A 16832-nucleotide genomic window follows, 5' to 3' on the forward strand; every position below is an offset into this window, starting at 1 on the left:
GGTTTTTTTTGTACCAGAAAAGAAGACGTGCTTCCCAATTTCCAGCCAAATTCATTGTACAATCATCTATCTAAGCCGTCCGACTTGCCGTGGTCCATTAATTGTCAACTGCGAACGGGTCTTTCTCTTCTCCGTAAGATGATCATCGGTTTCATTCGCTGACGATGAACTCCTCTCCTCTCGGAGTTACCCCGAGCTCGTGGATGCTGTTTCTAGCCCGCCGGTTTTCAGCTGTTGAGTCTCGCTCGCATTAGTTCGATGGGCCCCCGTGGGCAGCGGCCCATACTGGTATATGGGCTCTGATGTAGGCCCAAATGGGAATCTAAACCGTTCTATAGTGCCCATTTACTGGGCCGATTTAGGACCACAAGGCCCATTACCTCTAAGCCGAAGTATGAAATTTAAAAATAAAGAAAAAAACGATGCGAAGGGAAGGCGTTGGCAGATGAACAGATGTTCCTCCGCCTTCTTCTTCTTCTTCTTCTTCATCCTCCCACTGCCACTGTTCGGCCTCTTCCTGCGTCACTCTTCTTCGGCTCCAGGTACGCAGGACCTGTGATATGAATACACGATGAACACGTACACTTATATATATGTATGTCTGTGTGAATGCTGAAGCAGCTCTGCATCCATGCATGCACGCATTTCATGTCGGTTCATTCCGAAGGGCAATTTCGCCTCTTGATTGGTACTGATTCCTTGATCCATGACGTGTTCCAGCTCGAACTGTAAGATTGGGGAGATGGGTCGACAGTCTTTTCTTCCAAAAGCTGCTAATTTTCGATTGTGCAATGTCTCCGGGTACGATTTCTGTGGTGAACGCATTTTCAGTTCCTTTTTTTTTTTTTGTGGTTCAATATATCTTTTCCTCAACCTGTGAATGCAGCTTCACCACCGAGCTGTTGGAGGTTCGTTCTGAGGATCCCACATTGCACGTCTTGTTCATTCCGGGGAACCCGGGTGAGTCATGTTTATAGCATTCTCATAGACTTTGTGGTGGAATATGAATTCGGTTGTGGGTCCCCGGCAGGTGTAATTACATTTTACAAGGATTTCCTGGAATCACTCTATGAGTTGCTTGGAGGAAGTATGTCTGTGACAGGCAAGACATGACCGATTTCTTATTCTTATGTTTCTACTAGTGTACGAGCTGCGTTTATTTTGTGATGGATGATTTGATCAGCTTTGGGTTCTCTGGTACAGCGGTCGGGCACATATCCCAGTCGCAAAAGGTAATGCTAACATTGGTTTTGAACTTTGGTTTTGGACATAGTTTCATTTCCAGGCGTTTATCTTTGTGTAACCTCCATGAGAAGTGGCCACCAAGGAAGTGGCTTCAGAGTTCTGTCAATTTCATAAAAACTTCTGATGATAGGATTGGGAGAAAGGTAGGCTCTTCTCATTACAGGAGCAGATTGATCACAAGGTAGCCTTCTGCTTGGTCAGGCAATTCTGTTTTGCTGAATATCAAAATAGTCCGTCCATATTAAGTTGAAAGCATTTGATTGTCAGGTAGTGTTATTTTTGCGTTCTTTCTTTTCTTGAAATGTTACTCGGCTTTCTCTCTGTTCCACACCAACCATTATTTACATTAACTGAAAGTTTGGCACTGATTCCATTTCCATGTGTATTAGGTATACCTTATCCTTGGTTTGATTTGGGCTTTTACTACAGGTGGATTTTATCAGACAGGAGATGCAAGACACTGAAGTTCCGATTATACTGGTATGGGACTCTTTTTCTGGTTTATATTTTGAAATTCAACTTCAAGTCTCAGGACATCAGATTAATTTCGATCAATTTTATTGTTAAGTTTCTTTCATGAACTTATCCAATATTGAAGTTCGTCAGTTGCTTACTCACGGGTCATGTTTTAAGGTTGGGCACTCGATCGGTTCATATATATCTATCAAGGTGTTTCAGAAGTCTCCCAAGAAGGTCACTACTCTGTACTTACTCTGCGAATTTAGTAAATGCAAGTGCTCATAATGTAGTTTTACAAAGCCAGGCGATGACGTACTTTCTAACTTGTTTAGGTTATTTATTGCATTGGCCTATATCCATTTCTGAAATTGAACCCCGACTCAGTTCAGCAGTCTATTATAAAGAAACTGGCCCGGTAAGTCTTCATCTTCAGGAGCAACAACATCCGGATTTTTTGAAGCTTCCACATCTTGATGCATTCCAAAATCAATACTAAGGCAATGAATGGATGTAATAACTGGGAAACTTTGAGTTTTAGGTCATCAATCGCCTGTGCTGCAGTTAGTTTCATTATGGCATCCTTGGGATTCTTGCCTAGCAGGCTTTCTGAGTTTATTGTAGCAAAATCAATTGGGAAATCATGGTCTAGGACTGCTATCGAGGCTACTTGCTCTCACCTTCTGAAGGTGAAGCATTTTTTTATTGATTTTTACAGGATAAAAGCATTTTATCCAGAAAAAGGAAAAAAAAAGGATTTTAACCTTTTTCCCATATGTTTTCTGGTATAAACATTATCATGTAGTAAATAGATTATGGTTATATCGTGTTGACTTTCATTTTTGCTTTTCTTTTATTTACAGTATCATACTATGCAGAATGTGCTGTTCATGGCGAAGACAGAGTTTGAGAAGGTGAATACTTGAATCGTCGATTTCTATTGATTAATATATCTGTGAACTAAAGCTAAATGAGCTATGGCCTGCATCCGCCTGGGAGCAGAATTAAATTACATATCTGTGAACTAAAGCTAAATTAGCTATGGCCTGCTTCCGCCTGGGAGCATAATTAAATTGGAACCAATCATGGGCCAGGCTATGCTGGGGGACTGAGGTTGAATGTCATGCTCGTTTGAGCCAAAGGCCACCCTTTGTGGGCTGCCCAGTCCACGATCAGGTCTATAATAGAGCACTTGGACGAGAACTCTTACCGCATGATGACATTGATGTTAGCTTTCAGAAGAACCAGAATGGGCATTTTTGAAGACGAACAGGAGCAAAATTGCATTTTTATTCGGCATTGATGATCATTGGGGCCCGCTGAAGATGTTCGAAGAGGTTAGTTTTGAGCATTACAAATAACATGTTTTATAGAATGGCTTGCTATTCTGTGAATATAATGGGGGTTTTAAATCTTTCAGATTTCCGGTCAAGTTCCTGAAATCGCCTTGTCAATTGAGAGGGAAGGCCACACCCACGCTTTCTGTTGCACAGTGGCAGGGTCCACTTGGGTCGCTCAGCATGTTGCGAGCTTGATCAAGGACAAGATTTTGACTTCTGACTAGCGAGTCCGCATCTTGAGGAAGGCTCAATGACGGGTTTGATCTGGCTCTTCCTTTTGATCATTCTCGGTGATGATCAAAGTAAATAATAAGTGAGACAGTCTTCATTTTAGAGAAAAAGCTAAGGGTGGATCTGATTCCTGGTCAGAAAAGAACAGAATTAATGAAGAGTTTCATAGATTGGATTATCGTTTATGCAAGCTATTACTTGAAGATCAACTCGAACTTGATGGAACCTCGAGTTCGGGTCTATTAAGCCTAGACTTGTCTAATATATGTGACTTACGGTTGTCGTGTGATTGCAGGATCAGATCCTCGGCTGGGCTTGCAATGCTGAATACGAAGTCAGAGGCAACTTGCATATGTAGTATCCATGTCAAGTTTCTGTACGAATGATCTGTACTACATATGGAATTTATTGGCAGAATCATTTTATACTGAAAATATTATCCTCTGCACATTTAAAATTGATGAGATGATCGATAATCAACTGGAGAGCAAATGGGGGATTTTCTTCCACACCCAGATTCAAGCGGTCGGGTTCGATTTACTGGTGCAGGCAGCTGAGCAGATCGAAACTAGATGCCAAAAGAAATCAAAATCCCAAGAGCATTCCTCACTGATGGATGGATCAGAATCAGTAACTCTTAGCCTCTGGCCTGCTTCTAAGAATTCTTCTTTTAAAAAGTTCCATCTTATTTATTATAAGATATGATTAGAATCAGCCAATAATTCACGGATTAAAATAGCAAGAAAAAGATTACTACGCTGTTTAGTTTCGCAATCGAATTTTAAAATTTTAATTTTAAATCTACTCAATATACAACAAAAATAAACCCTTTAAAGTTAAAAAGGTGAGGATCATATATAAATTTACATATACTTCAATTACACTCAATTCAATTTTTAATACTAAATTTTTTCAATTATTTATTATTTTTTTACATTTTTTTTTCATAATTCAGCGAAACAATCATTACAACCCAATTAAAATTAAAACTTAACTCAATTTCAAAACCAAATAAACTATGCATATTTCCCGCAGTTGACAATTTTTTTTCTTTTTATGGGCAAGAAGAGAATGACAGCTTTTTCATGGCAGCATCCACGTGGATTTATGTCGTGGCCTCCCTCTTTTGTTGAATTTAAGGATATATATATATATATGTATGTATGTATGTGTGCGTGCGTGTATCACAAACACATTATTCTTCTTTTTTGCATTAGCCTAGGGTGCATGATATTACTGCAAGGCAGTCCATTCGACATGTTAACATTCTAAACTATGAAAACTGGCTACCCAAGTTTCGTATTGTTTGCAAACAATGATAGAGGGAGTTGATCTACATATCGATGATATGGTAAATTGAGTCGTTGAAAGGACTGCTACATGGCACATCTCGTGCGAAAATGATATAGCCTATGACAGATTCACCCACCATATTAGCCGATATATTGATCATGTAAGATGTAAAACTAGACTAATATAAACTTGCCTATTACTTTTTTTTTTTTTCTCAAGTTGCAAAAGAGGCTTATGAATAACAATGAATGATCCATAACGAATATTACCAATAATTCTATAATGAATATTGGATTTAAAATTTTTTGATTAATTGACGAATGTACACGTCACTATACTATACATTTTTTATGGGCTATTGCTGATTATACCCATTTTGATGTACTATTACTGATTTATTTAATACATAAATAATAAGGACCCACGCATGAGCCCACGTGCAGGAATTTATAGCCAGCAATGGATTAAAAATAAATAATTTATTAGGGAAAAGAAAAGGATCCCCCGCTCTCTCTTTTATGAACAAACACAAATGGCCAGTGAGTATTTCATCAAACAGAGTCATATTTGTATATATATATATACACACATACATATCCCACACTTCCTCAGTTGAGTTCCCAACCTCAACACCTCTCTCTCTCTCTCTCGTGTCAAAAAGAACCAAAAAAAAAAAAAAATGTCTCACAGTCACAGCAACAAGAGAAAGCTCCCTCTGAGCTCAGTGGCAGTGGACGTTGGCTGCAGCTGCAGGAAATCCACCAAGCTCTTCAGCTTCCTCCACCCCAAGCCCAAGGTCGTCTCCTCCTCCTCGGCCTCCTCCGCCGCCTCCTCCTCCTCCCAGCTCTACCGCCATACCTCTTCCTCTGACGACAGCAGCAGCTACTACTCCCTCCGCCATCTGCTCGACACCGAGTCTGCCCTCAAGGCACCCCACAAGCCCGTGAAAGGCTTCGGGCGGATCGACGGCGAGGGCATCGCGGTCGAGAAGGACTCTGACGACCCTTACTTGGACTTCCGGCACTCGATGCTCCAGATGATCCTCGAGAACGGGATTTACTCCAAGGACGACATGAGGGAGCTCCTCAACTGCTTCCTACAGCTCAACAGCCCCTACTACCACGGCGTCATCGTCCGGGCCTTCACCGATATCTGGAACGGCGTTTTCTCCGTCAGGTCACCCTCCGTCGATCACTACTGTCCTTCCACACCCTCTCCAGCCGATAATAATAATACTTATAATCCCTATGGCTGTGGCTACTATTACAAGTCTTCATGGGAGTATTGAATCGGCACGGCGCGACAATACTTGTATCGACATAGTTTAGTAATCAACTTCTTAAAATAACATTCATGCCTACATTTGGTGTCCGTACACAGTCCTTCGATCTCGGCCTGTCGGGGTTGATCTTCTGTGCAGACACCAAGTGTAGGCAAGAAATTAAACTGATATGCGTGTGGTAGGACTGGTGCAGTTTCTTTAATCGATGCGCATTAGCCTTCGGTTTTTCTGGGCTACGGTTCTAATCTCAGATCAGTAGTTATTTTAGGATTTCGTCAATGTATGGGGTGTTTTTCATTTCGTTTGATTTCATGTTGCAAACTAATTAAGAAGGCAGGGAAAGATCATAAACATGAAAGCTTGCCTGTTAGTGCTTATCAAATGTAATGCATTGTTCAGGTACGGATTCTGTTTGGATCTTATCTTGTGGAAAGTGACCGTGCCTTCAACCAAGCTGGTCTTTTATTTATTTATTTATTTATTTTACCTTGATATATCAAAAGCTAGTTACCAAAGGTCCGACTATTTTAGTTCGAGTCTTATCAGCCCTCCTCAAAGGAGGTAAAGCTCTAATGATATATGTTTAGTTAATATATATGGAGTTGACAAAATGACAATGGTCTATCAACGTAAACTGAAATCGCACGGTCCACTTCATGAACCGTACAATTATGAGTTTTGTGAACATTGCATGAACTGGACCAAGAACTCAATTCCCATACATATATACTAAGTTTTTTTTTTTCGGTTATAAAAGATGTCTATAATCTAGTAAGATGAAATAAAAAATTTAATATTTAATAAATGAGTATGGAGAGTTTTATTAAGTATAAAAATTGAAATATCAGCGATAACGCATTTATTAAGTATAAAAATTGAAATATCAGCGATAACGAGTGTATGTAGTACACTCTCTTTGGTAATACTAAAAGCTCTAAATATATAGTTGGTACTAGTTTTAATTAAGCATCACGATTTTTTTTCTATATCCAACTTGCTTACAAAAGCCCTATCCTTTCCGCAATATTCACGTGACCCCATTAAAGCAGGTTCTTCCCCCTCCATAGCCACCATAATGAGTCCCTACTAGGATTCTGGATTCATCATTAACTCTAGCAAATGTGTATTAATGCATGTAATTTTTTTTATGAGAAAAAGAAATTACAAATTGTAGCAATGAGTTGGCTTTTTTTTTTTCACAAATATGATTCATGGATCTAATATAATATAATAGAATTTTTAATAATTAATAAATAAAACACTGATAATTTTACTATGAAAATTAAACTACTAACCTCTTCATCGATCATCAATGAAGACGTGCACCGTCGCGACGGATCTTCTTCCTTCAATGAGGTGGTCTTCTAAGCTAGCCTATTGAGAGCCCAAGGGAAGTAGTGTGGGGGGTTTGGTCAAAGTCCTCTATCCCATGTCAGCTTTCAATTTCTAAATTATATTTTATTATTTTTGGGGATAAACGCTGGTGGGAAAAGATAGGCGTTGGGATTTGAATTATAAAACAATTACTAATATTTCAGTGTGAGGGACAGTTGGGTTAAATGCCCAATTTTAATGTGGGTGGGGGTTGCCACAATATATATATATTTTTTGGGGTAAAAGTAAAACTTTGGGTGTGACCGAACACTATCTTTCAATTCAATTCATAATGTTCATGTCCCAACACTGTCATGCGTAATAATAATAATAATAACGTGGGGTTGGGATTTGAGCTTTGGTCCTGCAACTTGTCTCATTGCACATTTATCAGAACCCTCAGAGGCGTGTGGGCTAACCCTTGCCGGGCATATTCATACTATCACGGTATCAGCCCTCGTCCATACATTTGTATTAGCATCATTGATTACCGTTGCAGGTAGATAGATATATTTCTATCCTCAGCCTCGCTCCGGCCGATCGTACCGAACAATTAAACTGGACGAAATGCATTCCAATCCTCCACGCTTTAATTAATTGGCCAGGTTCTCGAAATTCGAACTGGATTCTTGACATTTTTTTAGCTGAATATAAAGATTAGACCGAATTATTAGTCTGCTGTGACTATTTTAACTAAAGGAATTTAACCGTCAGGAAATGTTTATTTCGCCATAGTTCGTTGAGACATTAGCTCAACTCGATCACTGTAGGTCCATCAACACACTAGTGAATTAAGTCAAAAGTTCACTGGATCAAACATTATGGGCCGAACATCGCCATCCCATAATACACTCACATAGTGACGAGCTCTACGTTCTCAGTGAAATTCGAACTCGTAATCTTCGAGTGGGGCGCTTAATACACCATCGAATTGGATTCTGGACATAAGTAGCTCTAGTGATTCTATGTGAAAAGTAAAAGGAAAAAGGAAAAAAAACCAAGAAAAACTTAGATATATGCGATAGTTTTTTTCTTTTAAAATTTTTTTCCTCTTATTATTATGAGGAACAATGATTCTTTTCTTTTTTTTCCCCCTGCATCTGCCAATATCATCATAGAGAGTATTAATGGTCGAGAGATGGGACTTCTGAACAAGTCTCTTTGGACTTATCAGGGGATTGCTTTGGGCATCAGGTTTCTGGTATCTGATCTGATATATAGCAGAGAGCTGACAATATTTCACACGACACGATAACACGACACGGATACGACACGAAGTTAAACGGGTTTGGGTTGGACATTTTTGATAATCGGTCTAAACGGGTCCAACCCGTTTAAACAAGATTAATAAGCGTGTCTTATCGGGTTGAACTTTTGTAATCCGATTATACACGATTAAACCTGTTTATTTAAACATGTTTAATCGTGTTACTATAATCATGTAACCCGTTCGTTTATGTATTTGGATTTACCAAAATATCCTCATGTAATCCTAACTTCCTAAGTACCTAACCTAATTTATTTTCCTTTCTTTCATCCAATCCAACACATGTCGTGTTAACGTGTAAACATGCCATGTTAACATGTTCGGATAAACTAGTTAATCGGATAAACATGTCTTGTTAATGTATCCGGGTAACTGAGTTGATCGGATAAACAAGTTGTGTTAACGTATTCTGATAACGTTTATAATCGAGTCGTATATACGTGTACCTATTATGACACGTTTCGATAAACGGGTTTAAACGGGTTGACACGGATATAAACGTGTCGTGTATGGGTTTCCAAAACCTAACCCGTTTAATAATCGTGTCGTGGTACGGGTTATGACTTTGATGACACGAACCCGTTTAGACACGACACGTATAAACACGACACGACACGAATTGCCACCCCTAAATTATAGCTAGCGACAATAATTTTCACTATTCTCTCTCATATATATCTTCCCATCTGATATACATAAACACACACACATATCTATATTGGTGTTAAGTCTTGTATTTAAAAGGCCCTACTAATTCAATTAGAGTCGAATCAGTCCACTAATTAAGGTGTAAAACTCTCTTAATCATTAATTTTTTTATTCACAAGATACGATTATGAAATATTATTTAAAAAATAAATATTTAATCACTTGAATCAATGACAGATATATAGATATGTCTATTTTCATGGGAACAGTAAAATGCACGATGATGATGATAGTGGGAACTTGCCTTTTTAATTATAGCAAGGAGGGATCATCATCACCTGACCTGCAACACACCCATGGCTTTCTATGTTGCAAGTTTTCAAGACGCACACAGTAAAACAGCTGCATGGGACGACCGTATCCGTGAAAAGTGAGAACTATATGTACATGTCATTGTCTATGTGTATGTATGTAATATATATCCACGCGATAAGCTTCATCATTGCTGAAAAATGATACGTGCATGATATTCTACAAAATATCACAAGATCAAGAAATATATCTTCGAGATAAACATGTGCACAGCATGTGAATATTATAACAGCTAGTAATTAATTCGAATATTTGTTCGTTAAAATCCATTTGTTTTGAGTAACTAATTTTATGAAAGAAATTATTTATGGAGAAGTATTTTCTAAAAATTATATAATCAGAATTTAGAAATAATTTCTGTTTTGCACGAACACTTTGTTCTAACTAAACATCATAAAGATCGAGCAATATAGATAGATCTTATAAGGAATTCATATCCATGAATTAAATCAACAATAAGTGAGCAGATTTTCGTATAATCTCCAAAGGGCGTTATATTTCAAACCCTTTAAAATATTGATGATCTTCTTTCAGTGGTTGTAATTAATTATGTCATTTAATTAATCTCATCAGCTATTCACCCAAAAAAAATAAATTCACCAAAAAAGAAATTAGTCTGATCAGCTGCTAAATGAAGGGGCGCAGAAAAAACAAAAGAGCATGCAGTCAAGAGTTCACGTATCCCCATTTTGTCAGATTGGGAACCTTCTAAATAATTGAAAAATGGTTTAATCCATCTGTTGCTTACCAGTTACCTGTGACTAATTAATAGAAAGATCGTGAATATATCCTAACTAAACTATATATATAGTCTTGGGATGCATAATTTATTTGTAGTTGCTAAATCCCTGGGAAAAATTAAATTCGACCTTACGCTAACATATTGTAACATAGTAAATGTACATTATTACCTTGACCTATAAAAAATACATTAAAATGGCTTGTATGTAACTGGGTGTCCTCTCCCCATGCAATTGCTGCTTAATGAATAGAGTTTGTCTGATGAATTAAGAGAGAATTGAATGCGGGGGTTCATAATTTCATGCACGTTCTGGTCAAAATAAATCTGAGGGAACTTTAATTACATCCTTCTTCATTATTTTTGCCAGGTGCATTTGATTCTACTCTATATCTGTGTGTGTGTTTCGGTGTGTATATATCTTTCTGAGACGTCCCTAATTGATTTGAGGTTGGGCAGCATGCAGTCACAAAGCCAGCCTAACTATCACGTTTTGTTTTCTTATCCAAACATCATCTCCTGTCTGATGATGCAGTCCCACCGCATAAAAGCTAGGGAGGGCAATCAATTTCTAAAAACATGCTTAGTGTTCGATAAAGATCGGACAGTGTAATGAATGATTATTCAGCAAAAAAAAAAGCCATATCCACATAGACATATATATTTGTCAAGTTTTAATTTAAATGTGGGACGACATGAAGATGTGGGACATTTGAAGGGACCTTTATAAGCTCCCTTTAGCCCAATGAGCTGTTGCGTCCTGATTTGCAAAATCAAAAACATTGGATGAGTATTGCCTAGCTTAGCTAGACAGACCAGAAGATAACAAAGACAACTTTGGAGAAAAACGATACGTAGGTAGGGCATTAAGGCCATTAAAAAGTTGACAGACCATGAGAGACGGAATATGATGTAGCGGTATATGCTCTTATTAAAGAATTAAGAGATTATCTGTTAGATACTTTTATAGGATAATATGTTTATGCTCCTTTATTAAGTTTCTGATTTCTTTATAGATCCGCGAGGCTTATTTATAATTGATGTGCGGAAAATGAATGTGGGGAATGAAATCTTTAACCACAAATCTCCCTCAGGACTTGGGCAGACTGTTTCTTCCTTCTTCTCTGATCTCGAGGAAGCTCACAATGCTTTCCTCACTTAATTCTCGTGTTTAAAGTCAGTGCCGAGACACCCCGAACCATAAAAAAACAAGGTAGCGGGGGGCTCCAATGTTATCCCGAGGAATCCCTTCCGACGCTCAAGTTAGTTATTCAAGGAAGAGATCGTGCGAGGAGCTTGTCAAGCCCCTTCCTTGAGTTCATGGGTCCCATAGGGCTCCGTTTCGTGATCGCGGGCCCGGGAGCCTTCCTGCATACTTTCATGTTCAATTGAGGTCCCGAGCTCGGTCCGATCCGATATTATAGTCTGCCTTATCAGTAACAAAAAGTAGATGGGCCATAGATGTTTTTTCATAAAGCCTTTAGATTTCATTTTTTGGAGTTAGATTTCTCCACTTTTGATGTGATTATCAACAACACAAAAGGGTCCAGCAAGCCCCTGAATATATCAATATAAAGCAATTCATAGTTCGATTTTCATATTTCTTGCTTTTATTTGAACAAGAGTTTGTTTATAAAAATCAGAAAATCTTTCCGCCGAAAAAGACAAGAAAAACATCAGAAAGTCTATCTGCTCATTCAATGTTTTCCGAAGGCAAGCAAGGGTAAACTCAGATGGTTGAGTCCTACATATGTAATATTCAGTAATAAATTACATAAATCGCATTGTACGAATCTAATGAGGTTAATCTTTTAGAGCAAACGATTGTAATAATCTCAAATTGGCACATTTATGTCTGTATGTTTATACATCAAATTTTCTGGTGATTATTATATGCTGCACAGACAAATTAAGAAAGTGGATACTGTAGTTGTTGTTACATGATTTCCCGACCGTCCACGATGATATAAAGTAAATTCTGTGGATGGAAAATGGGAACCAAACAGGATTTGATAAGGCTTTGCATCAGACATATGCATGACATGATTAGACGACTCTCGGCGAGAGAGGTGAGCTGACTTTGTTGTTGAAAAAGGTCTTAGCTTCCCACAAGGACGACATGCTGCCCCATTAATATTGCTTGAGCTTAGCTAGCTAACTTGACAAATTAATCTACCAAAAACCATATACAGCGATAAAATAGTGACCTCTAAATAATATATAATTCAGAAACAAACCTTGGGCAACTTGATTAACTATTATGGATATGAGATACCAGATCAGGTCGGTGAAATAAGAGCATTCTTATCGTAAGCGGAAAGCATATACCGGAATATTCACTGTCGGCCGATGGGTGAATAACTTTCACTAGATTTAGATGCAATGAGGACCCATAACCCATCAGCCTGTATATTAGTCAATAGTTATAGAGGTGCATGATAGGGAGGATATATCCAACTCTAAAAGTCGTGATACTAAAAAGCGAATATAGTACAGTGGCGCATGCCTTCGTATGGTAATCAAGAGGTTTCAAGTTTGATATTCAATAAGACTATTCGTGTCCCTTGATTAGCTATTATGATTTATATTCCATTGTACTAGACTCATGAACTTCTCTTATAACCCGTAAAGAGTCATAATACCATAATTCATGAATCCACTATACTAGCTCCCAATGAAGCTTATGTATCTTATATGCGGATAATATTCGGCAATGACTATTTATACATTTCTTATAGTATATATAAGCAAGTTGGTCAGGCCCAGAGCAAATGGCCTCAGCCTTTATACTTCCTCTCGTAACCTTAATGGGCCTTTGATGGACTCATAGACTTGAACCTGGCTCGTTGCTGAATATTGCTGAGAATCCCTATTTAAGTGCAGAACGGGAGGGAGGCAAGAGAAATATTCCACCAAAAAAAAAGAAAAAAGAAATGTCATACATAGAAAATTAAGACACAGCACATCACAATCAATCAGAAAAAAATATATATAAAAAGGAAAAAAAAACTGCGAAGTTTAGAACTCGTTTTATTTGACTGCGAGAAAAAAGAACATTCGTCTATATCGATAAAAAAGAAAAATAGAGAAGGATATATATATCTAAACCATTTTAATGCTGTTGAATTCGAAATATTTCAGAATAGTTAAATCTCCAAAGTTGATAATTTGCAGGTGAGAAGAAGAATCTGTGCTCATAGATTCTTTTTACCAGCTAGTGGATGATATCTTGCAACTTATATACAGACACTTGAGGGTGTTAATTACACTTAAACTAACATGTATTTTAATTTTTCCATGCAACTAAAGACCAAATATAATATGTAAAATTACACATTTATTAGTAATTACTTGAATTGCAGGGCAATTATATCAACTGCAGTTGATCATGTTATTATATTTATAATGTGTCAGATTGAGGAAGTAGTGCTGTGTCATGAAATATTTGTTTATTGTCATCAAATTAATTTATGCACCGTAAATGGTGACTGATTCGATTCCTCCTTTGAAATAGGGTTTTAATATCGGTATCACTTTTCTCATAATTTTTTTTTAATTTTCTGATAGAATAAAAAATAAAAGGTTTTTATTGCCAATTCCAGCACACAGAAGTAGCTTGAGTGAGTGACCAATTTTCTCTTCTCTTCTCTTATTTTTATACTATTATTTACGGTAAAACTTAATTTTGTAATCAAAAAATAAAATATAATCAAAAAGTCAGATAACAAAATAACTACGAGAAGTGAGAGCAATCTCGCAAATGCGAAGTGCACGCGCAGTACTTGTACAAGTATATATATAATACTTTACATGATTTACATGGATTTGAGATATACATGGATCTTGCGGCAGGCAGGATTTTAAATTGAAAATCTTGTATGAATTTGTAAGAATATTATAAGAAAACCATATTTCAAAAATTATTCGGAAATATATTTTAAAAATAAATCGTGTCTTTTTTTTTCTTATCTCCCATCAGTGGAAAAAAAATAAAAATAAAAATAAAAATATCGTTTCTAGTGATTGTCATATTAATTTCAAGTAAGTGAATTAAATGAACAGGATCATTTGAAATGGGATGCAAATATACGGGAAGTTATATTCATTCATTTATTCTTTTGAATATATACATATATTTTTGCTGAAGGGCATGTTAGGGATTTGCAACTTGGGACAGATGGTTCGGAGACGAAGGCGAAACCAAACTCGAGGTCGGCGAAGATGAAATTCGGAGACGGTCGAAGAATACGATGTCGATCATGAACTCAAAGTCGAAGTGGATGACAGACATGATCTTCGATGTTAAACAGTTGTTTCGAGACACGGGTTAACGCTTTCCGAAATGAGTTATTTACTCCCACATGAAATTGTTAGTGGACTTCTTGCGAGTCTCTTTGAGGATATAACGAAGCCTTTGTACGTTCTAGAATTAGCAAATTCGTAGAATATCCTAACTTTTTTCACTCAATATTCTGGAAGTGTTTCGATTAATCTCGATTATTGACTTTGGGCACCATAGTCTCTATTTATTTGTTTTCAATGGGTACCATTGAGGAGAAAAGACGCGACTCTTATTTGGAACGTGTCCTGCGAAGAAACTTTTATTTAATTAATATTAATATCGATATATTAATATTAATATTTTGTGGTTTTTGAAACTAATGCCTAAACTAACGTGCATTAGTTAGTGTCCTTACCTCCATATAGAAAATAACCGTCTGGCCTTGCAAATGCAATTTCCCCCGTTCCCCCCGTTGATCTCTACATACATCCATATATACATTCATATATACATTGATATATATATATATATATATTAAACTCAAAATTTGATTTCGTCCACTAATTACACGAATTACACCAAGTAATTATCGAATATATAAGCCCATTAAATTTGCAATCTAATTTCTCAACCTAACATATTCAATATATATATTTACATTCACATTATAGAACTCTGAGGTTATGGTGTGAATTTCATGAACTTTCGGTATCTGTCATTCTCAATTTACGAGAGAAAATCCTCTCTCTCTCTCTCCGTTTTTTTTTCCCCCTTTTTTCACCCATTAATCCTTTTGCATTTATAAATTAAATAAGCATGAACCAAACTCATTGATAGGTGTGATAATTAAAATCTGCGAAGTTTAGTTTTAATTATGGAGCTAGCTCCTCCTGTTCTGTGCATCGTGGCTTTAAATTCCAATAATCAATGTCTTTGTCACATTTACTCTCATGAGACATTTCATAATTTTTCTTGGTTCAAGGTCATTACATGGTATGCATTGGATTTCTCTAGTGTTTTACGACAGGTTAAAATAAAACCTGCAGATTAAATGTCCCTAATTTTTGTTTGTTCGTCTGAAGAAATTAAATATATATTATTGCTAATGTTGATATATTTCCAAGCAAATACATCTGTTAAATGAATCAATCTTCAAACCAAAGGACGTAACGTATTGATACTTAGATCTTCAATTTTTCGGTGAATCAGCTCTAGCTGGGAGCTCAATATATACTCTTCATGATGACGGAAAGGAAATTGATCACTTGATCATCTAAGTTTGTGTACGAATACGATCGAGCCATCAGTTCCTAACACTGGGAACAGCAAGACCAATCAACTAATTTATTAGCCTTGAATCTACCCCAAAAAAAGAAAAAAATATTAGCCTTGAGACTAACATAACCGGTTAAAATGGAATCTTGATATCTTCAAACCCTAGAAAAAGAAAAGAAAAACATATTGGCAAAAAATTCCGGTCCATTTATAAATTGATTGAATTAGTTAAAGCATATAAGGGTGAAAACTAACTACACTCTCTCCGCGAAACCACACCAATTTATCAAATCATGGATTTATTACTCTATATAATATATACATGTATGTTCTATATAGATAATATGTTTGTATGCGTCCAATCACATGCAATTAATATATAACATATCTATCGACACAAGAACGCAACAAATGGCAACAGGAACAAACAAATCATCTTTATATCGCGTAATATAATATTAAGGAGCTAAAATCAATAATGCAGAACCTAATCCAACTAATAGCACTAGGGTTCTTGTTCTTATATATATATATATATATATATAGTATTAAATTATTAATTAGTGGGTTCTAATAAAAGGCGCCGTGGCACAAGGTTTAGAAGCTTCGCCGCTTTGACATACATAGAATCTCACTAGCCCAAGCTCACCTTTAAATATTCATGTTTTTGTCTATATATATCCGACAAATTTCTGAACAATAAAAAAAATATAAGCATAATACTCTACATGTTTTATACCATTTATATTTATGTTCTTGAATGGCGAGCGCTGACAATAATTTTCTTACTTACGTGATTAGTTATTATATAGCTAAATCATTTTTTTATGCAATAATATTTATAACATACCATATGTAAGTACATATACAAATGGTTTTGCAATGGCTAGCTTGGAGGAACCTTTATTAAATGGAGAAATAAAAGATGTATATACGTACACGCATACATGAAACTAATTTTCTCATCATGTTCAATTAAATCTCAATTATTCGAAAGTAAAGAGACTCTTTTTCAAGAAAAGTTCGAT

At 36.5% G+C, this 16832-nt stretch overlaps 2 protein-coding genes across 8 annotated transcripts; both read left to right on the forward strand.

The window, feature by feature from the left end:
- Positions 1–412: 412 nt before the first annotated feature.
- On the forward strand, positions 413–3729 carry LOC116209567 (lipid droplet-associated hydrolase). 7 transcript variants are annotated; one of them, XR_004157281.1, is made up of 14 exons: positions 430–542; positions 709–801; positions 887–960; positions 1031–1102; positions 1204–1232; positions 1376–1426; positions 1675–1725; positions 1879–1938; positions 2037–2119; positions 2243–2390; positions 2565–2615; positions 2934–3038; positions 3122–3354; positions 3568–3729. XR_004157281.1 is itself a non-coding variant. In XM_031543237.1 (14 exons), exons 1-13 carry the CDS (start codon positions 454–456, stop codon positions 3263–3265), a joined length of 1050 nt encoding a protein of 349 aa, XP_031399097.1. In that variant the 5' UTR covers positions 430–453; the 3' UTR covers positions 3266–3298; positions 3568–3729. The 7 variants fall into 7 exon arrangements, 5 of the variants coding, with proteins under 5 accessions (XP_031399098.1, XP_031399097.1, XP_031399096.1 ...); XR_004157282.1 differs by having other exon boundaries at positions 3122–3343; XM_031543237.1 differs by having other exon boundaries at positions 3122–3298.
- Positions 3730–5162: 1433 nt separating this feature from the next.
- LOC116207051 (transcription repressor OFP6-like) lies at positions 5163–6280 on the forward strand. The gene has a single exon (XM_031539911.1). It carries the CDS (start codon positions 5245–5247, stop codon positions 5851–5853), a length of 609 nt encoding a protein of 202 aa, XP_031395771.1. The 5' UTR covers positions 5163–5244; the 3' UTR covers positions 5854–6280.
- Positions 6281–16832: the final 10552 nt, after the last annotated feature.

The sequence above is a fragment of the Punica granatum genome, chromosome 5 (genome assembly GCF_007655135.1).
Source record: "Punica granatum isolate Tunisia-2019 chromosome 5, ASM765513v2, whole genome shotgun sequence".
NCBI lineage: Eukaryota > Viridiplantae > Streptophyta > Magnoliopsida > Myrtales > Lythraceae > Punica > Punica granatum.

What these genes read in the sequence shown, in the direction of transcription:
- LOC116209567 (XM_031543236.1), top strand. Translation starts at nt 454, where the DNA reads ATGTTCCTCCGCCTTCTTCTTCTTCTTCTTCTTCATCCTCCCACTGCC. An exon ending in ACATATCCCAGTCGCAAAAG is followed by an intron (nt 1,233 to 1,375) that starts GTAATGCTAACA and finishes TTCTGATGATAG; the next exon opens with GATTGGGAGAAAGGTAGGCT. An exon ending in ATTATAAAGAAACTGGCCCG is followed by an intron (nt 2,120 to 2,242) that starts GTAAGTCTTCAT and finishes TTTGAGTTTTAG; the next exon opens with GTCATCAATCGCCTGTGCTG.
- LOC116207051 (XM_031539911.1), top strand. Translation starts at nt 5,245, where the DNA reads ATGTCTCACAGTCACAGCAACAAGAGAAAGCTCCCTCTGAGCTCAGTG.